This window comes from Prionailurus bengalensis, chromosome D2, assembly GCF_016509475.1.
Source record: "Prionailurus bengalensis isolate Pbe53 chromosome D2, Fcat_Pben_1.1_paternal_pri, whole genome shotgun sequence".
Classification (NCBI taxonomy): domain Eukaryota; kingdom Metazoa; phylum Chordata; class Mammalia; order Carnivora; family Felidae; genus Prionailurus; species Prionailurus bengalensis.
This window is the reverse complement of record NC_057351.1, coordinates 79803252-79830249: the sequence shown is the minus strand read 5'-3', so window position 1 is coordinate 79830249 and position 26998 is coordinate 79803252. Positions and strand designations below refer to the sequence as shown.

The 26998-nt window shown below is 51.1% G+C and overlaps 1 protein-coding gene across 4 annotated transcripts in view; it reads right to left on the bottom strand.

Moving 5' to 3' along the window:
• LOC122493356 (phospholysine phosphohistidine inorganic pyrophosphate phosphatase) overlaps positions 1 to 26998 on the bottom strand; it is a 119172-nt gene that overhangs the window by 75297 nt on the left and 16877 nt on the right. For 3 of the 4 annotated variants that reach the window (XM_043597805.1, XM_043597803.1, XM_043597802.1), the window contains exons 2-5: positions 25562 to 25749; positions 22097 to 22250; positions 15827 to 15890; positions 14887 to 14979 (exon numbers count right to left, since the gene is read on the bottom strand). In XM_043597805.1, the coding sequence (XP_043453740.1) occupies positions 14887 to 14979; positions 15827 to 15890; positions 22097 to 22250; positions 25562 to 25749 (499 nt within the window). The remainder of the gene's footprint in view (positions 1 to 14886; positions 14980 to 15826; positions 15891 to 22096; positions 22251 to 25561; positions 25750 to 26998) is intronic. The other variant, XM_043597804.1, reaches the window with a different exon arrangement.

Genomic DNA, 26998 nt, shown 5'->3' with positions numbered 1-26998 from the left:
AAAAGAAATGTAATAGGAAGTCTCTTAGGCAAAAGGAAAATGGTACTAAGTGGAAATATGGATCTGCACAAAAGGACAGAGAAAGAGTGATCCAAGGCATATGTTGATCCCTTCTTCTACCAGCCAACTCTTAACAGGCTTTCAAGACCACCACCTCTGAACCCAGGTGGGATCTGAGACCCCCCCCCCCCAAAACCCTCTGGTTACCCCCTGGCACGTCCCCTACTGCATTGTACTGGTTCACTCATCGTTCTTTTCTAGAAACGTGTGAGCTCTTGCAGGCAGGGCTATGGGCTGATGCTGGCACTTAGCTGATATCCAAAAAGTTGAGTGGATCAGTGTCCTAATTTAAGGCATGGCTGCCGACGTCAGGAGACACTTAGGAGGTACAGCCAATAGGTCTCCTCACTGGTCACCAAAGTAGAGTCTACTTCAGTGCTGCCTGAACTTTCGTCATTAGTGGGTCTCCTTTTGCGATATCCACATGTATTACTAACACTATTGTTTACGTTGATTCATACTTTCTTACATATGTACTTTTTTTTTTAACGTTTATTTATTTTTGAGACAGAGAGAGACAGAGCATGAACAGGGGAGGGGCAGAGAGAGAGGGAGACACAGAATCTGAAACAGGCTCCAGGCTCTGAGCTGTCAGCACAGAGCCCGACACGGGGCTCAAACTCACGGACCGTGAGATCATGACCTGAGCCGAAGTCGGACGCTTAACCGACCAAGCCACCCAGGCGCCCCACATATGTACTTTTAAAGAAAAAAAGAACAGCTTCCCTCACTTAACTACCACAAAACTCTGATTAAAAGCTTCAAAATATTCTCAGGACAAGATTCTGCTAGTGGAAGAAAAATCGGACGCCTTAGACATCAAACATTTCTCCAGATCTGTTCTCAAGTCCAGTTGGGATTTTATGCGGTTGGAGGCCAGATGGGTCTGAGAAACCGGACTCCACGTGACAAGACGGGTGTCCTGATGCCGACAGGGTGGAAGCTTCGAAACTGACAGTCACTCCACAAGTCTCCCCTCTGGAATTCAGATGCCAGGTGTGGGTGGCTAATCAGTGAATAGATACACCAGCCAAAATCAAGGACAATCCAAACGATGGCTGTGAGGCATTCACACTGGGGGAATGAATTTGGACTCTGCCTGTAAGGACAGGAGTCCGCAAGGAACATGTCTCCCATCTCAGAGTGGGGGATATAGGGCAGTGGAAGCAGAGGCAGGCCTTGTGTGACCAGCAGAATGGACAGACTGAGCTCAGGTTTCAGATGGGGCAGAGCAACCAGGCTCAAACTCCAGCTCTGTTATCTGCTAGTTCTGTGGTCTTGGGCAAGGCTCTGCTTCAATCTGTAAAAGGGGTCTAAGTGGTGTGGCATTTAAATGAAGCCATATCAATTAAGCATCGAGGACAGTGCCTGCACATAAGTTATCTGCATATGTTTAAAAGGAAAAACACACTAGGAAATGTTTTGTTGGGGAAATTCCTGATCTAGCCCTGTTGGAGATAGTCCAGTCTCTATGATGGCACTCTTGCCTCCAGTGACCCAGCACTTTTGTATTAAGCCCCTGTGGGGGGCAGGCAGTGGGGATACAGGGGATCAAAGAGACACAGTCCCTGCCTTCATGAAGCTCCTGGTTGAATACAGAAGACAGACGTTCATCAGACAATTTCATAAATACATAGCCAAGACCTGTGATAAGGTACAGGAGGCTGTGAGGGGTAGTGGTCGGGGAAGGCTTCCTGGAAGACGTGAGGTTTTGAGCTTCAACCTGAAGGGCACGAGGGGCCGGCCAGGTTAGGAGGTAGGGGCACTCCCAGCAGGGGACCCCATATGTGTGCTAACAACCCATCTGCCGCCCTTCCCCAGGGCAGGGCCATACAATGCATTCCACAAAGCACAGGCTAATAAGCCCGAAGCGACTGTCCTTGGAAACATCTGAACAGGCATTCAAATAACTGGAGAAATGATGAAGAGTTTGTGGAAAAGGACAAAGACTGAGCTGGTGCCACTCTGGGGGTCAGAGAGGTAGTTCCAGGTAAACACGAGGCTCTTCTAACAACCAACACAGGCTGCCTCGGAGGTACCACTCAATCATATTCAAGCAGAGGCTGAAGGGGCCTTCATCAGGGAGGCCCCAGGTAGAAGCTCGGACGTGGACAATGACCACCAGCACTGAGACCTCTGCCAACGGCTAGTGGCCACAGCCGCCTGATCTCACGGTCCATGAGTTTGAGCCCCGCGTCGGGCTCTGTGCTGTCAGCTCAGAGCCTGGAACCTGCTTCGGATTCTGTGTCTCCCTCTCTCTCTGCCCCTCCCCCACTCATGTTCTGTCTCTATCAAAAAATGAATAAACATTAAAAAAACTTTTTTTTAATTCCATCGATTTAAAGAAAAATTAAGTGAGTAATAGTGCCAGTGGCAAGTACCCAGGTACGGTAAAAATTGGAAATTTCTTCTAGGATGACTGTTGGCTTGGGAGAGCACTGCCAAATACAAATGGGTTTTTTTTTTCTTAGTGTTTACTTATTTTTGAGAGGGGGGAGAGGCAGAGAGAGAGGGAGACACAGGATCCGAAGCAGGCTCCGGGCTCTGTGCTGTCACAGAGAGCCCGACGCGGGGCTCGAACCCATGAACCACGAGATCATGACCTGAGTGGAAGCTGGACACAACTGACTGAGCCACCCAGGCCCCCAAATCCAAATAGAAGAAACAGCCAGGGGGCTACGTGTGCCTCCTGACAAGGGAAGAGCAGCAGGGCTCACACATGGGTGATCCTGCAAGCCAGGGTCACCCGGGCCACCACACGACTCATCCAGGAGGAGGGCGCCGGACTAGCCATGAGCCCCAGAATGAGATTCTGCTTTCTGCCCTCTCGAGGCCTCTGAACGTTCCTAACCTTCCAACCTAGGGCCCTGTCCATTGCTACTGGAGGCTCCGGGGGCCATCTTGCTAGAAGTAACTTGGAAATGAAACAGGTCTTCCAGGGGCGCCTGGGTGGCGCAGTCGGTTGGGCGTCCGACTTCAGCCAGGTCACGATCTCACGGTCCGTGGGTTCGAGCCCCGCGTCAGGCTCTGGGCTGATGGCTGGAGCCTGGAGCCTGTTTCCGATTCTGTGTCTCCCTCTCTCTCTGCCCCTCCCCTGTTCATGCTCTGTCTCTCTCTGTCCCAAAAATAAATAAAAACGTTGGAAAAAAAAAAATTAAAAAAAAAAAAAAAAGAAACAGGTCTTCCAACGAATCCGTGTCAAGCCTGATGCCTTCCACGCTTCTGGGGAAAAGAAGATTTTGTGCACATGTTCCCCCAAGGCAGTAGAAAGTCTTCGCCCTCAGAACACAGCCTCCCGGGGCTTCCTGGGCAAGGCCATTTGCTGCTGTGACCCACAAAGGCGGAAGCAGAGATCTGGGCCCTTGGAGGAAGAACTCTGGAGAAGCGGCCGCTGTACTCGGTCACGACGAGCCGATGCCCGATCCGGGCGGCGCCCCGAAGCCGCGTGTGAGGCTGGGGGAGCGCAGGGGTGCCGGGGACGCCGCGGGGCGTGCAGCTGCCCGGAGCAGTGATGCCTGTCCGGGCCAGCTTGTGGGCTCCGCAAACCAAAATGCGCTGGGGCCTCTGGGGATTTCACAGATTTACTATCGGTGAAGGGCAATGATCACGTGACGAGGGGCAATTATTGCCAAATCATTTAGGATTTAAAAAATCATTGGCAAGAAGATAGAGGTCAAGAGGTGCGCCGTCGGGGGAAATAAAAAACCCCTACCTGTCAGGCCCGGGATGCACTTCCTTTCTGACTGCAATACGGTGAAGGCAGGGCAGAGGCACCCGGCGAGGCTGGACTCCCAGGGAACACGGAGACCCGGAGAGCCGGAGGGGGCACTGAGCCCCGCAAGCAGGTCTTCCGGTCTGAGCTTTCGAGCAGCTTCGTTCACTTTTCTTCAATCTTTGCCTGCCAGCACCTCCTTACCGTCTGCCAGGGGAAGAACCCGCGCTGACAGGTGACCGTGTTTGGGAGCAAGCTCACCTGTCATACACTTTCTGGTCGCCCCAGGACTCTGCCCAGGAGCTCTCCTCCCTCTCCCAGGGCAGCCCAGCAGGGCTGGTGGTGAAGGAGCAGGGGGCTCAGTCCGGATCTCAGCCCCGAGGGGCACACACCCCTCCAGGGAGATGCCTCAAGAGGACATCTAGCACTCGATGCGTCCCGGGTCTTCAGCCTGCGGGTTTGGAGGCACCCGGGCCCCCTCAGAGACCCGGAGATGGCCCACTGCTAAGGAATCCCCCCACAGTCACAACTCAAAGACCGCTATGTCATAACAAAGTAAGAAACAGTGTGGTAAGGATGGCGGGGGGGGGGGGGGGGATACAACTGGTAAGGAAGGTAAACGGATACCACCTTTCTGAAACAGAAATAAGCAATGTTCGGGGCACCTGGGTGGCTCAGTCGGTTAAGCGTCCGACTTTGGCTCAGGTCACGATCTCCCAGTTCGTGAGTTCGAGCCCCGCATCGGGCTCTCTGCTGTCAGTGCAGAGCCCATTCTGGATCCTCTGTCTCTCTCTGTCTCTCTCTCTCCCCGCCCCTCCCCCACTTTCTCTCAAAAATAAACAAAACATTAAAAAAAAGAAAAAAAGAAGCAATGTGCATCATGGCCCAACAACTACCCTCTAGGTAAGATTTCTCCACAAATAATTAGATTTGTACAAAAGGGCACACATACAAGGGTATTCATAGGGTTCGGTACGATAGGAAAATTGGGAGTCATCTAACATCCAGCGACAGGGGATATAAAGAACATTATGCTAGCCCATATGGAAGAACACCACAGAGCCACAGACGTTATTTTGTGACAAAGGAAACTGCTCCCAATACAGTGTTGTATTTAATACTTAATATTGGAAAAAAAGATCATTCAAACTGTGTGTTAAAAATGTATACACAGATGGGGCGCCTGGGTGCCTCACTCAGTTAAGCGTCTGACTCTTGACTTCAGCTCAGGTCACGATCTCATGGTTGGTGAGCTCGAGCCCCACGATGGTGGGTTCCGTGTTGACAGAGCAGAGCTTGTCTGGGATTCCCTGTCCTCACTCTCTGCCCCTCTCCCCCTCTTGCGTGCTCTCTCTCTCTCAAAATAAAAATAAACTTTAAAAAACAATGTATATGTAGAAACTAAAATATTGGAAGGGTTACGCGGGATTTGTGTTATTCTGGTTCGTGGGATGAGGAACAGTGTTTTTCCTTGTACTTTCTGAATTTTCCCTGTTGCCTTTAACAAACATCACTTACTTCACACGATGAAATTCTTGTGCTTTGAGGAGAAGGAAATCTTATTTTTAAAAAGGCTGTTGGGGCGCCTGGTTGGCTCAGTCGGTTGAGCATCCGATTGCGGCTCAGGTTGTGATCTTGTAGTTCGTGAGTTTGAGCCCTGAGTGGGGGGCTCTGTGGTGACAGCCCAGAGAAGGCTCTGGATGCGCTGCACCCCCTCTCGCTGCCCCTCCCCCTCCCACGCTCATGCTCACATACACCCTTGCTCTCTTTCTCTCAAAAACAAACAAATATCGTTAATAAGTAATTAAAGGTTTTACAGACCCCTTGTGACTGGGATACATGCCTACGACAACCTCAGAGCCACAATTTCCAGAAACTCCAGACAGTGTCAAACCCGGGGCTGTGGTGTCAGGCCTGTCCCTGTCTGGAGACAGAGCTTCACGTTCAAATCCGGGTTGCAGGAGCTGGTCCGCTCTCTCCCGGTGCTCTGGGCTCACATGGTCCCTGCAAGGTCTCCCTGAACTGACACCCAAGACTCGCGGGTGGCGGGCCTGAGCTGGTGGAGGGGACTGGGGATGGGCCTTCCGTGGAAATTCCCAAGGGGGACGAGGCCATGAGAGAAATGAGTGGCCCCGCTTGGACACTCCCTCCCCACCCACAGGTCTCCCCACCCACAGCCTGTCCCCGTAGCCGCGTAGCTAGAATGAACGATCTGAGAACCAGTGAGCAGAATGACAGAGCCTAGTCCGCGTTCTATGCCCGGCCCTCTTGGGAGAAACCTACAACCCTTGCCCACATGTTTGATAGACCATCCCTAGGGCATTTACCCTCACCCCCTAAGATCCTGTCTAACTTTATTTTCTGTGGTTGGTATTCAGTCAACAATATTTAGTATTTTTGAAACTAGGAAGTGATACTGTCCTACTCCATGTGCCTTTAAAAAGTCCAATCACCAAACCGAAAAATCCTGCTATGTGGCTGACGCCCCCCTGGAGGCCTGGGGCACAGCAAAGGCCTGGAGGGGATGGGGTCCTGGCCACATGCCTCATCAGCAGATTAATCTTGGGTTCGGCACTAGGATTTCTGTGACTATTCCCTAATGCTGTGGTTCTCACCTGGGGGGCAACCTTGCCCCTGGGGGGATTTTGGCAACATCTGGAGACAGCTGTGGTTTCACAACTGGGGGAAGGGGGTCCTAAGCATCCGGTAATGCACAGGGTGGCTCCCCACCACAAAGAATGATCTGGCTCCCAAATGTCAAGAATGCCAAGGTGGGGAATCCTGCCTTGACCTCAATATGGAGGTGCAAATGCCTATGACGAGGACTGGAGCAAGGACTCCACGAAATAAATAGGTTTGTGGGGCGCCTGGGTGGCTCAGTCGGTTAAGCGTCCGACTTCGGCTCAAGTCATGATCTCGCTGTCTGTGAGTTCAAGCCCCGCGTCGGGCTCTGTGCTGACTGCTCAGAGCCTGGAGCCTGTTTCAGATTCTGTGTCTCCCTCTCTCTCTGATCCTCCCCCGTTCATGCTCTGTCTCTGTCTCAAAAATAAATAAACGTTAAAAAAAAATTTTTTTTTAAGAAATAAATAGGTTTGTGACGGTTCACATATTCGAGGTCCTTCCTCTCCAAGCCTTGGGCTCCCCATCAGTGAGATGGGCGCCCCCCCAACCCCCAGCTTCTTGGCTGCTGTGTACCGACTCCCGTGCTAACCAAGCACTCTGGTTTCAACAGTCCCAATTTCCATGAAACCTGCATGATTTGCAAAGGAATTTCTACGTGTATGGAAAACTGCCAAAACCTTCACACCATTCGGGCTGTAGTACGAAGCTATAAAACCACCCACTGATTCCGAAGCCTTAAGCCATGAGAAATTAGGTATTTCTAGAAGCAACCTTTAAGGTATGTTATTCTTTGCCTTATTACTGAATCCTGGAAAGGGCCTGCTTACCTCTAAGAGGTTTGAATTTCCAATCTATTAGAGTAATACCAGCAATCTGTTATTTCTAGGCTATCGAGGAAAGGTTAGAATGGAAATTGCATTTGGGTGGTTATGTCCATTCTGAGCGCAGGCTGAGGGCTCAGCAGAGGAAGCAGGCCCTGGCCTGGAAGGAGCAGTTATCAAGGGAGACGACTGCTGATAACTTTATTGATTAAAGCGGCTTGAAAAATTTAAGGTTTGCCACAGCCCTGGCACTTCCACAGCAAGACTGCTCCTCACAGGCATTTTTCATTAAAAATAAAGAGGCAGGATCAGAGAATTATTACCTTGTGCATAAGACACAGTTCATTTGAAATGGCCTTATTTTGAAATACTGCCTTAAAAGGTCTACACATCCTGAGGCTCGAGTAACGTTAATGAACGTTTTAGAAAAACGGTGGGGTGAGGGTGTTAACAGCACACAGAAGTTGCCACTCAACTGTCAAGGGGAGAGACAGAAATGACATTTGAGGGTGGAAGGGAGAATGATAATGTGAGAAGTAAATAAGATTCAGCTTTGCCACATGTGCTCAGAGCCACCAGAGAAAACAATTCCTTAGCTGCCCAGGGTATCCGATGCTCGCCATCGACTGGACAGCCGAGGGACCTTGACCTCATCACACACAAAGACTCACCAGGAATCTAAAATACAACGCCCACAGCCCCAGCACCCGCCACATGAGATGCCCAGATTAACGGGACGCCCATACGGGCCTCGGCTGCTCTTTGGGGTTTGGGGAGGACAGTTTCTCATTCAGAATGGAAAAGGTGCCGGCGGGGGAAATAACTGAAAAATGCCAAAAAGCAAAAAGAGGAGGGGGGAAATCATCCCAGGTCGAACTCTCCAAATACATCCAGCGATAATGTGACGTCCGGTGCCCCCGGCCTTACTTTCTAGACAGGGGCAGCTTTTCTTGTGTTGTCTGTTTGGAGGAGGTTCTGAGACGACTATGATCACACTGCTCATATAATTCTAAACACCGGCTTTTAAATCCACGTTATGGGAGCCTTTCTTCCGCCCTGTAACAAATCATCTTCAGAACTGATTCCCTCTTAACCGTATCCAATGAGTAGGATATAAATATATACATAGTTGTTTACATTTAAGAAATGGGAAGGTGGGGCGCCTGGGTGGTTCAGTCGGTTAAGCATCCGACCTCGGCTCAGGTCATGATCTCGCGGTTTGTGAGTTCGAGCCCCGTGTCAGGCTCTGTGCCGACAGCTCAGACCCTGGAGCCTGCTAAGAATTCTGTGTCTCCCTCTCTCTCTGCCCCTCCCCTACTTGTGCTCTAACTCTCTCTCTCAAAAAATGAATAAATGTTAACAAAAGGAAACAGCAAAAAAGATAAGCCATAATATTTATAAAAAGGGCTGCCAACGAGAGAGGAGTGGGAAGAGAAAGAAAAGGACAGAAGCTCCACTCCCTTAACTGTATCTTATTTTAGGGATTTGATTTTTTTTTTTCTTTTTTGGGGGGACAGAGAGAGACAGAGCATGAACGGGGGAGGGGCAGAGAGAGAGGGAGACACAGAATCGGAAACAGGCTCCAGGCTCTGAGCCATCAGCCCAGAGCCCGACGCGGGGCTCGAACTCACGGACCGCGAGATCGTGACCTGGCTGAAGTCGGACACTTAACCGACTGCGCCACCCAGGCGCCCCAGGGATTTGATTTTGAAATCAAGCAAATATTTTACATAACTGCAAAAAAAATGTAAATGTTGAGGGGCGCCTGGGTGGCTCCATCAGCTTTGGCTCAGGTCATGATCTAAGTTCAGGAGTATGAGCCCAAGTCCAACTCAGCAAGGAGCCTGCTTGGGATTCTCTCTCTCCCTCCCTCTCTGCTCCTCCCCCCCCCCATCAAAATAAATAAACATGAAAAAAAAATTAAAGGGGCACCTGGGTGGCTCAGCTGGTTAAGCATCAGAGTCTAGATATCTGCTTCAGTTGTGATCTCACAGTTGTGAGGTCAAGCCCCACATTGAGCTCTGTGCTGAGTGTGTTGTCTGCTTGGGATTCTCTCTCTCTCTCTCTCTCTCTCTCTCTCTCTCTGTGCCTGTCCCTGGGGCTCGAACTCATGGATCACGAGATCATGACCTGAGCTGAAGTCAGACACTTAAACCGACTGAGCCACCCGGGTGCCCCTAAAAAAAATCCTTTGTTACCTTGGGAAGATGCTAGAGAATCAACTCATTATTCTGAAAACTAATAAACAATGAAAAAAAAAAACGGGCATTTATCTGGAGTTCCCTATATGAACTGTGCCCCAGGGTAACAAACAGTTGGTGAGCAGCTTTCCTCTATAGAAATAATCCAGAGGGAAAAACGAAGAAGGAATGACAGAATTCAAATATCACCATTCTGCTGCCTTTGATGAATTAAAGGAGTCAACACCAATCACGAATAGCAGCTAACAACACAAAAGGAGAAAAGGGGACACTCTGTGCCTACTGATGGAGGACACATCACCACCTATAATCATGAAAAAACTGAACCAGACTCTGAGCGAGCTTCTAGATCTAACTATCAATCTCCAGAGAACAGAGGACAGACGAGCACGTGAAGGAATACTTCTGAGGTGTAATCAACGAAATCCAGACTGTGGGAAATTCCACAGGACAATCTGCCCAGTTTCTGCTTCATAATGTTGCAAGGAAAAAACAAGAGGGAGATGGGGGTGGGGTGGAGTTGGGAATCAGCAGATAAAAACACCGCTTGAGAATCTCACGGACCAATCACGATGCAAGAGCCTCATCTGAGTCTGATTCAAACAAATTGCAAGCAACATGAAACAATTATAAGACCAACAAGGGAATGTGAACAATGACAGGACATTTAATAATATTAAAGAATTATTGTTGGTGTTCTTTAGACGTGATAATGGCATTATCTATGATTTTGAAACAAATTCCTATCTGTTAGGGCCACCGAAATATTCATACATAAAGTAACAAGATTTCTGGGATATGATTCAAAATAATCTAGGGCAAGGGCGCCCGGTTGGCTCAGTCAGTTAAGCATTTGACTCGATTTTGGCTCAGGTCGTGATCTCATGGTTTGTGAAATCGAGCCCCGTGGTTGGCTCTGAACTGACAGCTGGGAGCCTGCTTGGGATCCTCTGTCTCTCCCTCTCTCTCTGCCCCTCCCTTACTTGCACACACACACACACACACACACACACACACACACGTGCGCACTCTCTTTCTCAAAATAAATTCATAAACATTTCAAAATAATCTAGGAGAGGGGCACCTGGGTGGCTCAGTTGGTTAAGCCTCCGACTTCGGCTCAGGTCATGATCTGGTGGTTCGTGGGTCCGAGCCCCACATCAGGCTCTGTGCTGACAGCTCAGACCCTGGAGCCTGCTTCCGATTCTGTCTCCCTCTCTCTCTCTGCCCCTCCTCAGCTCGTGCTCTGTCTCTTTCTGTCTCTCAAAAATGAATAGATGTTAAAAAAAAATTATCAAAATAATCTAGGGGAGAAGAATGGGTAGAGTATAGATTAAACAAGAGGGTATTAATCTTGAAAGGGGTCCTAATGGCCAAATACGGGACAATCTGACAACAAAATAAATAACAAAGGGAATGAATTGTAACTTAGAGAATAAAACAAATAGCCCTGAGTCCATATTGGAATGAACAAGTAAATGGGGACAAAAAAAGGAAAGCTCTTTCTTACAGTAAATTCCAACTAACAAATACAGAAGGAATGACAGAAATACAAAATGACCATTCGGCCAACACCACAGTAAGAACTGCTTCAGGTAAAAATTATCACTGGAGGGGCGCCGGGGTGGCTTGGTCGCTTGAGCATCTGACTCTTGACTTTGGCTCAGGTCATGATCCCCGGGGCCATGGGATCGAGCCCCACATCTGACTCTGCACTGAGTATGGAGCCTGCTCGAGATTCTCTCTCTCCCTCTGCCCTCTCCCCTGCTCACTCTCTCTCTCTCAAATCAATCAAACAATTAATTAATTAATTAAAAAGAATGATTGATCAATGGATGCAAACGTTGAGACGGGAAAAGAATAATGGGAAAGGATACTTACACAGACAACATGCTTTCCCACAGGATACTGACTAGTTAATGGGACAAGGAGTAACTTCACAGTAGAGAACCCTGGCACCTATCACCTCCGACACTGATCAAAGTGAACCTCACCAATAAGGGGGGCAAAGTGCCATCACGCACCTGTCCCCATGCAGCACACCGAGAGGGCACAGCACTGTTTCTGTGAGATTCCTGCCCAAAGCGCATAGCCAAAAATTAAATGAAATCACAAGGAAACATCAGGAAAAAACCTGATGTTGAGGGATATTCTACAAAATAACCAGCCAGTACTATTCAGAAATGCCACTGTCCTTAGAGACCAGAAAGGCTGAGGGACTGGCCCAGGAGGCCGGACACAGGGGAAGGGACCGCTAAATGCAACGTGTCCCATACAAAGATGCGGATGCGCTGGCCCATGATGACATCTGATCTTATAATTCTCCCACGATTGTTATGCAAGATGTTAGCATTTGGGGAAGCTGGCTTCAGGGCAGATGGAAATTTCTCTGTGCTAATTTTGCGACTTCTGTAAGTGTGAAATTACTTCAAAATGAACAGTTACACATAAGTTTTTAAAGTGGTTATTAGTTGATAATTAGTGAGGCTTGGCGATGGGAAACAAGGAGCTCACTATGCTACTCTCCCTACTTGCATAGATACTTGGAATGTTCCATGACAAAAAGTTAAAAAGAGGGGCTCCTGGGGGGCTCAGTTGGGCGTCTGACTCTTGATTTCAGCTCAGGTCATGATCTCACAGCTTTGTGGGTTTGAGCCCCGGGCTCTGCACTAACAGTGTGGAGCCTGCTTGAGATTCTCACTCTCTTTCTGCCACTCCCCTGCTCACACTCGCTCTCAAAATAAATAAACTTTAAAAAAAAAAAATAAGGGGGGGCGCCTGGGTGGCGCAGTCGGTTAAACGTCCGACTTCAGCCAGGTCACGATCTCGCGGTCCGGGAGTTCGAGCCCCGCGTCGGGCTCTGGGCGGATGGCTCAGAGCCTGGAGCCTGTTTCCGATTCTGTGTCTCCCTCTCCCTCTGCCCCTCGCCTGTTCATGCTCTGTCTCTCTCTGTCCCAAAAATAAATAAACGTTGGAAAAAAAAAAATTTAAAAAAAAAAAAAAAGGAAAAAAAGTTAAAAAGAGGGATTTCAGAGACAAAACAACCGCACAGGAGATGTGGACCCCGTTTGGATTTGATTCAAACATATCAACGTCAAAGAACATTTCTGAGCCAGGCAGGGAGACTTAAATATGGATTACTGGGAAATACTAAGGAATCACCGTTGATTTTGTAGGTAGGGGTTTTTTCCACTGTGATAAAAAAACACATAAAATAAACTGTACTAATGTAACCATTTAAAGTATACAAATCAGTAGCATAAAGCATAGTCACATTATATGACCCTCACCCCTGTCCACTTACAGATATTTGTATCACCCCAACAGGAGACTGTCCCCATCAACAGCCCCTCCCCACCCCCCACTCCCCCGGCAATCACTAATCTATTTTATGTCTGTACAGATTTTCCTATTTGGGACATGCCATACAAACGCTACGTAACATGTAAAATACGGCCTTTTGTGCCTAGCTTCCTTCGCTTCCCATGTTTTCCAGGTTCATCCACATTGTGGCATTGATCAGTATTTCATTCTTTTTATAGCTGAAATATTCCACGGTGTGAATAGACCGCATTCTGTTTATCCGTTCATGTGTCGATGAACATTTGCATTGTTTCTGCCTTTTGGCGACGTTGAATAGTGCTGCTATGAATATTCATGTATAACTTTTTGTTTGGACACCTGTTTTCAATCCTTTTGGATGCGTACATAGGAGTGGAATTGCTGGGTTATAGGGTGCTTCTGTTTACCTTCTCCAGGAGCCGTTTTCCAGAGGGGCTGCCCCATTTCACATTCCGGCCAGCATTCCCACATGAGGGCTCCAATTTGTCCACATCCTCGCCAACGCTGGCCATCTTCCCTTGTGTTTTGTTTTTAAAATGATTATGGATGGCCATCCAAGTGGGTGTGAGGTGGGATCTCACTGTGGTTTTGATCTGCATTTCCGTGACTGATGGCACAGAGCATCTCTTTGTGTGTTTGTTGGCCATTGTTAGGTGTTTTAACGTGTTGCAGTTATGTGAAAAATAACTATCTTCTTTTTGGAAGGCATTACTAAAATATGAAAGGATACACATGACAACAAATCGGGGATTTAAAATACAACAGCAAAAAAAAAAAAAAGATAAGAAAACAAGTTGAAAAAAGGCAAAAAAGATACAAGAAACGAATGCGGCAAAAATCTTTTGTTAAATCTGAGTGGTGGCTGTGGGGGGGGAGTCGCTGTATCATTCTCTCTGCTCTCATGTATGTCTGAAATTTGCCACAATAAAAAAAGAAATTCTGCCCTATGAAACAAAGTCGTGAAAACCCAGGGTCATTACTCCTGTGGTCTTTGTTCATTCAAAACACAAGCCTCTCTCTCTCTCCTCTCTTACCAACCTCACAAGGCATTTTCTGGGTTTTTCCTGGCAACCTCAGAGACCCTGCCTTCTGACATTCACAGGTGTTGGGGAGACTGGGGGGGGGGGGGGGACAGAGGGTCCAGACTTCTGGGACTGTCCCCATGCATCTTGAGAGACCAGTGCTCTAGACCAGAACACATGTGGGAAATTCGGGTCCAACAATCAATCAGCAAGCATCACAGTGGTCCTGGGGCACAGCCTCACTGCAGATGCTGACGCTGTCCTCAGTGCCAATGTCCAAAACAGACAGCCCGGGGCCCGCTGCAGACATGTGCCCATGGTCTTTTCAGCGATGCTCTTGGAAAACCACCTGCTGTTGGGGACCAACTCCACACTACCTGGGAAGTGGGAGGCACTGGAGGCATCAAATTCTTTTTAAAAAATCGTGCTTTTTTCTTTTTAAGATGTTGGGAAGGCCATCTGTGTCAAAAACAGTCACAATGTAAAGGTCGCAAGACGCACGATTTAGTGCTGACGTGTTGTTTGACTGTTGCTGTATGTTGGCCTTTCAATGAACTATTTTTTTCAGTTTATTTATTTTTTGAGAGAGAGCACATGCATGTGCACACACGGGGGGGGCAGAAAGGGAAGAAGCAAAGCGGGAGAGCGGATCCCCAAGCTGACAGCACAGAGCCCGAATCGGGGCTCTTCGTGAGATCGTGACCTGAGCAGAGATGGAGAGTCGGACGCTTAACCGACTGAGAGCCACCCCGGCGCCCCTCAATGAACTATGCTTAAAACACTGACACATTAATACACTTCAGTTCCCATCCGTCCGGAGAAGAAGCAAAAGTCACTGGGACACAGCCACAGGCGTTTCTTACCCTTACGCTGAAACGCATTCCACAGGCTGAAAGCATTCTGTGGGCCTCCTCTGCGGTCTTTCCCCAGGACAATCAGCTCTGGTGGGTGGAAGGGCCCACCTACCTGGCTGCCCAGCCAAACCCCAAAGGCTGCCCAAGGCCTCAGGCCCACCTCAGGCCCCAGGGCTGCCCCACCTGAGTGCCCGGACCCCCCCCCCCCCCAACAGACCCGCTTCCACACACGCCCGTGAGCGGCTGGCCTACCTCGTGAGACTCTACCCCCATCTCCTGCAGGGCCGACTGGAAATACCCGGGAGCGGGTTTCCCCACCACTTCAGCCTTGATTCCACAGGCATACTGGGAAAATAGAAAAGGACACATGGCATGGGTTTAGGATTAACAGGTGGATCCGGATCCAAAGACCTCCCTCCGGGGAATCAAGGAAAGAGTGCCCCAAATGTGCCCCCCGGGGGCCGGGAGCCTCCAGGAGGCAGGACACAGGGGCTGCGAAACACATCTCATAGGCAAGAGCATCGCGACCCCACATCAGGGTGCACAGGATGCTGGGGGGCACCCCTAGTGGGCCCCCTGCTCAAAAACCTGAGCACGGCAGGAGGCGGGCCACCTGGGCTGATGCTCTCATTTGTCACCTGCCCTCCAGGAGAAAAGGGCCATGGCTCTATCTGCCAATGTGCTCAACCCTCCCACCTGAGCACAGGCAGGAAGGAGCCAGGGTAGCAGTGAGTGACCTGGGGCAGGTGATCAGGCGTGGGTCAGAGGGGACCCTGGGGAGCCCCATCTGAGCCTGGCCCTGGAAGCTGGAGGAGGGAGTCGGGAAGGAATCCCATCGGGACACATCAAGCTCCAGGTGTCGCAGGTGTTAGGAACGAGGCAGGTGGTTCGATGAGAGTCTGAGAGGAGAGTGGCAGTGGGCATGCTGGAGGGCCAGCCGGGTCAACAGCCGGCAGGCTGGAGCGTGGGGAGGAGCGTGAAGGACAGGACAGTAGAGTGACGACCCAGGCGGCTGAGGGGCCAAGCTCTGGGGCAGAGAGGGCGCTCAGCTTGAAGGCCCGAATAGGAGGGCCCATGTGGAACCCTAAGAGGCGATTCAGACATGGGAGTACACCCCCTTCTCCACAAAGACCGGAAACACCCCAAACAGCCCCGAGACCTGAAGGTGGCTCGGACAGACTCAGGGAGGTACCTCGAGCGCCTTTGTGTAGGCACCGACGTCCAGCATCAGGCCAGAGGTCTCCTTGTAGTAACGTCTACAAAAGAGCAGGGGGGGACAAGGTGAGCTGGGCCCGGGAGCCAAGAGAGACTGCCCCGTCCTCGTTCTGCCAGCTTAAGAGAGCAGAGCCACGGGTAAGGGTCCGTCCAGATGCCACACCGGGCATGACCGATGGAGGTCGGCACGCCAGGGCCCAGGGCCCAGGGCCAGGTCACCGCGCCCGGGCAGGAGAGCCAGGGGGCCAGCAGATCTCAGTCCCGATGGTCCCCTGCTGCCGGCCTCTGGGGACCCCCGGGGGCAGATGGATCCAGCCGCTAACACAGAGAAAGACAAGTGAGCTGTGTTCCAGGGAAGGACAGCAGGTCCACAGGGCATGTGGTGAACCCCTAACTGCTAACAGCTAACCCCTAATTGCTTCCTGAAAAAGAAAACTCCATGATTCCACGGCACCCCACCGCCGCTCCTATTAGCCAGAGGTCAAGGTGCTAGGTTTCAGGGGCCCCAGATGCTCTTACGAGAAGACAGCTATCTCCTCCCTGTCTCACTGGAGACCCACACAGCTCGGCTCTTGGAAGCATGCCTTTCTGAAGATGATCTCGTGATTCTCGGGAGCACAGTGCCGGCCCTGGCCTCCACTGTCCGGCCCACCCCAGGCCATAGGCAGACCCCTCAGGACACACGGTAGACGAAGCCTTCTTCTCTCCGAGCAAAGCCATTTGACCATAAAGAGGAACAGAGATAGTTTAACCTGTGCCTCTCTATAGACAGGGTTCCTGGAAGCCCGGGACTATTAAAATGTGAGACCCATCCCAGCAGGTGCCCGGCTCTCTTTCCCATGTCCTTCGGGTCTGGGAGACATTGAACAACACGGATGCGGAGACCCAAGAGAAGTTCTCAACATGATGCCTCCCATGCAGAAAACCGCTCAAACAATAGTAGAGAATATTATCACTGCGTTTACTCGGCGTGAGCTACAGGCGGGAAGACGCCGGCTGGGCCAGAAAGGAGGAACGCAAGTCTTCCCAGTTTGTGGGGGTTACAACCTGTTCTGTGCCTATCGGTGAGAACCGAGCTTCCCGGGAGCTGCCTCGGGGCTGTGCCCTTCCCTCCAGCTCAGCAGGGCCCGGGAACCCTGCCTGTTCGGCTCTGCCCCACCTGAGGCCTCGAGGGCTGCAGGAGCCTGGCCGGGGCCGCCAGCACACAATGCCCGCGGGCAGTGCCGCAGGGCTTTGGCCAAACTCTTGGCTTTGGCCAGGGCTGGTCCCCCGGCACTCACTCGTCACGGGGGTTTGGAGCCTGGAGCCCCTGTGACGAAGCTGGGGTGGGGGTGGGGGGGGCTCCTGTCACGACAGGACTCGTTGGTCTCCAAGAGAACCCCAGGTTTTCCGGTCAGGGATCTGAGGCTCTGTGCTCTAGGGGCCACCCCATAACCAGCCGGGACACCGCACACCTTCAGGAAGACAGATGTCTGGTAGTCAAAAAGAACTACCTCCTGCTTACAGAACTGGGGGCCTAAAAATGCTCCCCCTTTTATGTATGTATATATGTATGTATGCATGCATGCATGTATTTATTTTTAACTTTATTTATTTTGAGAGGGACAGAGAAAGAGGGAGGGAGAGAATCCCAAGCAGGCTCTGCACTGCCAGCACAGAGCCCAACATGGGGCTCGAATTCACAAACCACGAGATCATGACTGGAGCCGAACTCAAGAGTTGGACACTCAATTGACTGAGCCACCCAGGTGCCCCCTTAAGAATTTTTTTTAACTGAATCTGAGTTGTTTTTATAGTGTCCAGAATTTTTCTTTATTTCCGCTTTCTTCAGGAAAACAAAAGAGGCACCTTGAAGGCCATCTGTTGGCTGAAAACATTTTTAGAGACACAATAAATAGAAGTACCTGTTGGGGTGCCCGGGTGGCTCAGTCGGTTGAGCGTCCGACTTTGGCGCAGGCCATGATCTCACGGTTCGTGGGTTCAAGCCCCGCATCGGGCTCTGTGCTGACAGCTCAGAGCCTGGAGCCTGTTTCCGATTCTGTGTCTCCCTCTCTCTCTGCCCCTCCCCTGTTCATGCTCTGTCTCTCTCTGTCTCAAAAATAAATAAACGTTAAAAAAAAAAATTTAGAAGTACCTGTTAATTTTTTTAAATGGAAAAGCCCAGGTTATTCCAGGAACATAAGCGATTTCATGCAGTATCTTTTGTTACTGGCCTAAGGAGAGCAACAGCAAGCCTGGCTGGAACACTCAGTTCCAGAGTGTTCTGGAACATTCGGTTCCAGCCACAAAGAAGAAACTGGGGATGCTGGGAAAGACCGGGAAAAGCTGGGGAGAAGCAGTCAGATAGATTTTATGCTTTATTCTTCTGCCCTTCCGATTATTCAGCGCGGCCTCCCTTCAAAATGACCACTTGACCTTTCCCACAAGAGCCATTAACCTTCCATAGTCTGTCGCGTAAACAGCTTAATTTTCTGACGGCAGCATGACAGAAGAAATTACAAAGGCAATTCCCACTCCCGGTCCAAACAGATGCCAAATGTAAATCACTCCATTTCCAGGAGGAGGACATTCTGCCCCAGTGCCTCCGCCGTCCTGCCTCCTCGGGGGCGCCGCTCAGCCCTGTTCTGGCGGAGGACGGCCCCTCACCATCGACGACCCCCACTTGGGACGGGACAGCTGTCCTTGGGCTGTCCCGAGAAGCTGCTGACCTAAGCCCGAAAGCTGGCGGTTCCTTTCGTTTTTGAGCACCCGACCCGTAGCCCGAGTCAGAACACCCTAAGTCAGAGGCACCCTAACCGCTGCTTCGTAAAACAAACCCTTGCCTACTCTTGAATGACAAAGCTAAAAAAGCAGCTGATTCCATTTGTTTTTCCTGTTCAACAACATATCTATTTTGACTGCTACCTAAAATCTGGAACAAAAACTTGTAAAAATTAGAGACAATTTTCAAGAAAAAACTTTTAACATAAATGAGTTATAACAGAGCTTCTCAATTATGCTGTTCTCTGGGGAGGGGTTGATTTTAGGGGTGCCTGAAGGACGAAGCCTGGAACCTAACTGAATTAAGCAAGCCAGGTTCTATGGTTTGCAGTGCCCTACGCTTTAGAAGGTTGTGAGGTTGGAAAGGGACTAGGATGGTGAATTTTATGCGTCAACTTGACTGGGCCAAGGTGCCAGATATTTGGTCAAACGTTATTCTGCGTGTTTCTGTAAAGGTCTTTTTGGGGTGAGATTAACACTTCAATCAGTGGACTCTGAGGGAACAGAATGCTCTCCATTGTGTGGTGGGCCTCACCCAATCAGTTGAAGGCCAGAACAGCAGGGTCTGACCTCCCTGAGCAAGAAGGATGCTGCCCACAGGCACATCCTTTGGACTGAGACCACAACTCCTCACTGGGTCTGCAGGCGGCCAGTCTGCCCTGCAGATTTTGGACTTACCTAGCCTCAATAACCAATTTCTCTTCACACACATATATATATGGATGGGTGTGTGTGTGTGTGTGTATGTGTGTGTGTATCCAAATCCACTTGGTTTCGTTTCTGTGAAGAATCCTAATACTGGATTATTTTATTTTGTGTGATAAACACACGACAATATTTTTACCTCCTAAAAGAAATATAGCTTCTCTTTTCTTTCCTGAAATCTCTTTTGTTTGCCTTATTGACAGAGGCACAGCCATGAAGAAATACTTCTCTACTATGAGAAAAACGAGCAGCACAAGATAAGTGGCAAGTGACTGAGTGTGGTGAAGGGGACAACAGGACGTGGTGGGGTCTGCGGTAAACCAGAGTTCATGGAGGCAGTGGCCTCCACTAAGCTTCTGTGTGCTCAGGAATGTGGGGCCCTGTACTGTCAGATCTTCTGATTTTTCTTTTATTTCGTGAAGTTTATTTATTAATTTTGAGAGAGAGGGCACGAGCAGGGGAGGGGCAGAGAGAGAGGGAGAGAGACAGAATCCTAAAGCAGGCCCCGTGCCGTCAGCGCAGAGCCCAATGCGGGGCTCAAGCTCACGAAACAGAGAGATCACGACCTGAGCCGAGATCAAAAATCTCCCCATTTTTAAACACAGGTCCCCCCAAAATGCAGGATCTTGTGTGGGCCACACATTTGCTCTCGAATACAGCCTAGAGGTGACAAGCACGGGGTCCGGGTGGCCCTCCCAGCATTTGCCAGCTGGGGATCCTGGTCTACTTCACCTCCTTGTGCCTCAATGAGCCCACCTGTAAAATGATGCCATGGCCTACAACTCTCAGGGTCGTGATCGGAATTAAACAAAACGGAGCACATAAAGTACTTACCAATGGCTGGTGGCCAAACACAAGGTCCCTCCCTTGACTACCGGAATGGCCTGCCCTGTCCAGCAGGCAGAGGTCGGGAGTTCCCAATCAGCAGAAGCATCTAAACTGGGAAAGCCTTCCCCAGAGGCGGGCCCCCAAACTCCCGCAGGGCACGAAACGCTGCGGCAGGGCTCCACAGTGCCCCTGCACCCTTAAGAGCCCGTGACTCTAAAACCCTAGCGCTGCCTCTGCTGATGACAGAGTAAGTCTGCACAGCTTTCTGGTAAGCAACTTGGTGACAGGAGTCCAGAACCTCAGATATGCCCACCATTCTAAATGCACGAAGATGCTGACCACAGCGTTACTTTGGTGGAAAATCAGAAATAACTTAATGTCCCTCAGAAGGCATGGGCTTAAAAAGACTACAGGATGGGGGCACCTGGGCGGCTCAGTCAGCTGGGTGTCCTATTTCAGCTCAAGTCATGATCTCACGGCTCTCGTGGTTCAAGCTCCTCACTGGGCTCGCTGCTGTCAGCACGGAGCCCGCTTCAGATCCTATGTCTCCCTCTCTCTCTGGCCCCTCCCAGCTTTCACTCTCTCTCTCAAAAAGAAATACATCTTTGGAGCACCTGGTGGCCCATCGGTTTTAAAAAAAAATTTTTTTTTAATTTTTTTAATGTTTATTTATTTTTGAGACAGAGAGAGACAGAACATGAGCAGGGAAGGGGCAGAGAGAGAGGGAGACACAGAATCGGAAGCAGGCTCCGGGCTCTGAGCTGTCAGCACAGGGCCCGACGCGGGGCTCGAACTCACGGACCACGAGATCGTGACCTGAGCCGAAGTCAGACGCTCAACCGACTGAGCCACCCAGGCGCCCCATAGAGATATTTATTAACTGAGTTTAGAGTTGTTCGTAAAGTACTATCTGGCAAAGAATAGAACCCGGGCGACAAAGCTGGGCCGGGTTTGATACTGATGCTCTGAGTACATCCATTTGTAATGATCTGTTTGCACTGAAAACCACGTGGACAAACACAAACCAAAATGTTGACAGCTGTTTTCTTGGGCAGGGGAATGAAAGTACTTTCTCTTTTCTTCTTTTTGCTCATCCATAGGCTCTAGTTTTCCTCCCATGAACTTGTGCTGTCTTGGTGGTAAAAGATGTTAAGAAAAATAACCAGTGTGGTTTTTTTAAAAGAAAGAGACATGAGGCACCTGGGCAGCTCAGTCGGTTGAACATCCAACTTCGACTCCGGTCATGATGTTGAGGTTTGTGGGTTCGAGCCCCACATCGGGCTCTGTGCCTTGGGATTCTCCTCTCCCTCTCTCTCTGCCCCTTCCCAGCTTGCTATCTCTCTCTCAAAAATAAATGCTTGAAAGAAAGAAAGAAAGAAAGAAAGAAAGAAAGAAAGAAAGAGAAAGAAACAAGCAAAAAGATAGTGAGGACTGTGCTAAAGGCTCCGACAAAAATGTTGGTAATAAGATCACAACTTTACAGAGGTCATGCTCTGCAGCCCGAGACGTGGAGCCCAGCCCAGAGCTTTCCTCCGGGCCGTCAAGCCTTTTCTTCCCTACTCACGTGTCCCCTGGAGACAATCCTTCAATGCCTTGTGCTGTACCCTGTGCGAACGCACCTAACCTTGGGACAGCCAGCACTGGCGCCCTGAGACTCCATGGAGCTTCCGTCCGCAGTGACCCTCCCCTCCCCTCCCCCAGCCTCTCCCAGCCCTGAGCCCGCATGGAAGCCTGACCAACCTGCTCCTGAAGTCAGACGATTCTACTTTCCTCATACATCATTAAAAGAAAGGAAGGAAGAAATCAAGAAAGAAACAAAGCAGGGAGGGAAAGGGAAGGCAGCCTGTGCCCACGCCACACCCACTTTTCTGCACCATTTACTGATTCCCTAAGGCACAGGCCCACAGAACGGCATGCAAAGCAGCCAGAAACGCTCTTCCTGAAGCTGACTTACCCTTTTCCCAGAGATATGAGCACAGGATTGTCCAGCTCCATGAGCACCTGAAAGGCCTTATTCATGTTTTGGTAAGAAAAGCTTTCTCCTGCGTCTGCTATTACGACACAGTTCGGGTTGGACGTGTCGATCTGGGCAAATTCTGAGCGGATTCCTGAAAAGAGAAAAAAGGATAAAGCCCTGGGGTGACGTGGCCTACCTCCCATCTCCTCCCAGGGACCCCTTCTGCCTGCCACGTGGGCCCTGCCCCTTTCTCGGATGTTCCTCCTGACGCTTACAGCTGTACGGGAGGTGAACCAGGAAGGGCTGTTACTCCCATTGTACAGATGAAGGAATGTTCCACAGTTAGGGCTTGTTAGGAGAAAGACGGGCCCGCCCTGGGGGTCCCTGCCCCAACACTGGCATCACCCCAGGGACTACCCAGCTCAATACCACAGGTAGGAAACCCACAGCCCTGCAACTGAGAAGAGATTCGCCTGGAAGACACAGATCCCTGGATGTAGGGTCAAATCCGGCTGCTGGTAACCTTTAGAGGGTGGCTGTTGCTGCACCCAGACTCTAGGAACCATCGAGCATTCCAGCCCCATGCCACTGAACACAGCAGAGCTGGGACACACACACACAGGCTGAAAAGAAGGAGGAGAAGCTCACCCCTGCTGGCCTAGCTCACCTGTCCTTAGGAAGGCCTCACCCCTGCTGGCCTGGCTCTCCAATCCCCTGAGGAAAGCTTCTTCCTCCTTCACCTTCTCTGCCCTCCCCAATTTTCCATCAAACAGGGAAAGTTGCAGGGCACCTGGGCGGCTCAGTTGGTTAAGTGTCTGCCTCTTGATTTCCACTCAGGTCATGATCCCAGGGTCATGACATCAAGCCCTGTGTCAGACTCCGCGCTGAGCATGAGCCTGTTTAGGATTCTCTCTCTCTCTCTCTCTCTCTCTCTCGCTCTCTCGCTCTCTCTGTCTCTCTCTGCCATTCCCCTGCTTGCACACTTGGTGTCTCTCTCTCTCTCTCTCTCTCTCTCTCTCTCTAAAGAAATAAACTTAAAAAACAAAACAAAACAAAGAGGTGCCCGGGTGGCTCAGCCTGTTAAGCGTCCGACTTCCGCTCAGGTCATGCTCTCACGGGTCTTGGGTTCAAGCCCCGCATCAGGCTCTGTGCTGACAGCTCAGAGCCTGGATCCTGCTTCAGATTCTGTCTCTCCCTCTCTGCCCCTCCCCCACTTGCTCTCTGTCTCTCTCTCTCTCTCTCTCAAAAATAAATGAAATGTTAAAAAAAAATTTTTTTAATAAAAACAAACAAGCAAACAAACAAAAACCCAGCAGGCCTGGGCTGCTTGGATCCTGCAAATTCCAAAGAAAGGCTGTCCTCAGGACAGGCCCTGCACCAGCACCTGGGAGATCACCTCTGAGCCCCTGGAATATTCCACCAGAAAAGAGTGTTTTGTAAGCCTGGGGCCCTGGGGGGTTGGAGACTGAGCAGCCAGGGTTAGTCACCCAGGTGCTACAGACCCACGTGAGGGACCCTTAATAGAAACCCTGGGCACAAGGCTCCAGTCAGCTTCTCTGGGTGACAACATGTCACAGGTGCTGTCACACATCTCTGCTGGGAGAATCAGGTGCATCTCAGGGCAACTCCACGGGAGGGGACCACTGGAAGGTCGCCTGGATTCTCCCAGAGTTCACCCACACCTCTCTTCCCCTTACTGAGTTCACGCTGTGTTCTTTCACTGTGGGAAGCTGTGACTGAGTCTGACAGCTTTTCTGAGCCCTGTGAGTCCTTCTAGCAAATCATCAAGCCTGAGTGTGGCCTGGAGAACCCCCGACACAACTGGATGCTGTATGATTCTATTTATATAAAACTCTAGACAAGGCAGACCTATTCGGAAGGGAAAAAACCAGAACACTAGGTACCCCCGAGGCAGGAGGGGATGGGCACTGACTGGGCAGCACGTGAGGGAACTTTCAAGGTGATGGTTAAGTTCTAGATCCTGATCGTGACCGGGTTTCGCATCTGCGAAAACTCAGAAGTACACTAGAGAGGTCTGCATTTCACCGTGCATAAATTTCCTATCAGAAAGAAGAAATATAAACAGATGTTGAACCCTAGTTAATGATGTGCTGAAGTTCTGGGGATGTGTACCAATGTCTGCCGTTTACCTTGAAACGTATCAAAAAGATAAGATGAAAAGATGGACGGAGGGACGGGCAGGCGCATGAAGAACAAAATACAGTAAAAACGTCACTGGTAAAGTCAAGGTGACGAGCATACAAATCTTCCAACTAAAATTCCTTCGGCTTCGCTGTATGTTTCAAAATGTCATAATAAAATGCTGGTGGTGGGGCGGGGGGGTGGGGGGGAGAATTCATCAACAATAAAACTTGGAAAAAGATTCCAAGTCTGAAAACAGAGGCAGGACTGCAGCCCAAGCGGCCACTCTGGCTGCCCCTCCAGCCAGCGCGAGCTCTAATTTCTGCGCCCTTAAGAGGCAGATGCTGACCCTCCCCCCTCCCTCCCTGCTCACTCCACCCCCAACCCTCCCTTTGCCCCAGGGGCAGGGATTTTCTCTCTCAAGTTTTTCCTTCTCTTTGAGGACCTGTTCTAAAGACGCTGGCCTGGCCGTGATCCCAGATCACAGAGGAAGGATTTTTGAGAAACAGGATTTCTAAAGCCTGGGCATATTGCCCTTGACTGGCACCAGAGCTATGGATTTGACACTCGGGCCTTTCAGGGAGCACCCTCAAACTCTGGGGGCCCCCCGCTCCTGCCGGGAGGCAGAGAAGTATCCTTCTGCCAGTGGTTTGTAAATAAAAATACCAAGCGCGGGGGAAGAAAGAGGGCTCGGTGCATCGACAGGAAAGTGTCCTGAATTCCGAAGCACTGCTTATGTTTCCTCTTTTTAAATATTCAGAAGGTACCAGATAATACTGCTCCTTCCACTTCTTTCCAGAAGAACTCCGCACCGAGGGTCAAAGGGGCTCTTTCCTTGTTTTTAGACTAAGATCGGGATGTAAACTTTGTGCCATTCGCCAGAGAGCAGGGCTGTTTTTCACCAACAGAGCTTAAGCTTGGGGGGGGGGGGCGGTTAGGGGGGGCAAGGGAGGCAGGGAGGGAGTAGGGGGTGGTAGCAGGCTTCAATCTAGCCCTCATTCTCCCCACCCCCACCAACCCTAGAAGCTAGAACTTTGCCCCGTGACAATTCCCTGCCCCCTCGGTCCCTTCTAGATCAAAGAGAGCAGGCTCAGGATGTTCCTGAGGCATCTGGAACGTGCCTCATCTTCTGCTATTAGGCCGGGAATAGAAGGGGCCTGGTCCCCAGCAGGAAGCCCACTCAGCTTCCATCTCACAGGCCCCCAGCAGGAGCCAAATTTCTCCGTGTCCTTCCAGGACTTTGGCCCAGGGGAGAGGGACACCCTCCCCCACCCCCACCAGCCCCAGGCCCAGGCCCAGGCCCAGGCCCAGCAGGCCTACCGTCATGGATGAGCAGGTGTGGCCGCAGGCCTCGCTCCTTCAGGATCAGGCAGGTGGCCGGGGCCGGGGCGGTCACCTCGCCCTCAGAGATGTCGAAGCCCATGTGCCGCAGGAGTCCCACCAGGTCCCCCCGGGACTTCTGTGACTCGTTGGTGCAGAACCTCACCTTCAGCTGGGACCGCTTCAGTCTGGAAGTGGGAACAGGACGGGCAGAGGGTGCTGTCGGCCCTCAGAGCCTGCGGCCTCTGAGGAGGAAGCCAGATGGGAGCTTCCCAAGGGCAGTCAGGACCCTCCGCGCAGGCCAGGCCACCGTGGCTCCCAGAGATGGGCCTCGGCTGACCTGGGGTCAGGACGGGGATGCCAAACTAGGGCTGACCCTTTCCAGGGAGCCCCGACAGGCCCCACAACCCTCCTTTCCATCCTCACTGAGCTTGGTGCCCAGGACACGTCCCTACTCCCTCCTCCTGGGACATGTCCCACTCCCTCTGCTTGGGCCACGTCCCCACCTCTTCATCTGAGACACATCTCTACACCCTTCGCCTGGGACACATTTCCTCCACTCCTTCTGCCTGAGACACGTTGCCTCTCTACACGTGCCAATTCTCCCACCTTCTGAGACCCCCTGGAGATCCCCCGCCACCGTCCGGTCCCACTCGGCCCGGCTGGAGATCACCTATGCATGTCCGCAGCAACTTCTCTATACCATTCCATGGTTAGCAATTCCACTTGTCATGTGAGCTGCGTGTGCCTAAGTCACTCGGGATCCGTATTTCCCCTAAAGTGCGAAGGCTGAGGGACCAAGCTCGGCTGTGTCTTCTCATTGGCGTCACTGAGGCGATCACTGAGGTGCCCTGTCACCCAGGGCGATCCCGGGTAGACAGGCAGGACACGGGGATCCCCTGCAGGCCCAGCGTTAACCTGACGTGACCCTGAGGTGCTGTGAAAGGTCAGCAGCACCCACATTCCTTCTCTTACAGGACACCCGCTCCGTCTTGGCTGCACTTGGGCAGGCTCTCAGAACCCAAAGCCACAACATAGATGCGTAAAGAGGCCCCACAGGCAATAACACGCAACCTCCCACAAGGTTACTGAGCACCTACTAAGTGGCCTGGCTGGGCCAGGGCACCGAACCGTAACCTTGACCGCAGACAGGCTCCCCACTCCCCTGGAGCCACAATCCGGTGGGCGGGAGGGAAACTTCGCAAAGGAAGGGGAATTTGTGATTTGCGAACAGAGAGGTGCTCTGAAGGACTGGATGGGATGAAGAGACAGATGGGGACCAGAGTGGGTGGGGAGACTGCTCGGGAGCTGAGGCCTGAAGGGAGAACAGGGCACAGGGCGCCCGGCACAGGGAAGGAAAGGAGGCTGGCATGGCTGAGCCCACGAGCCAGGGGTCCAGTAGGAGGGGGGGAAGTCCACACGGGCCCTGGCCCAGAA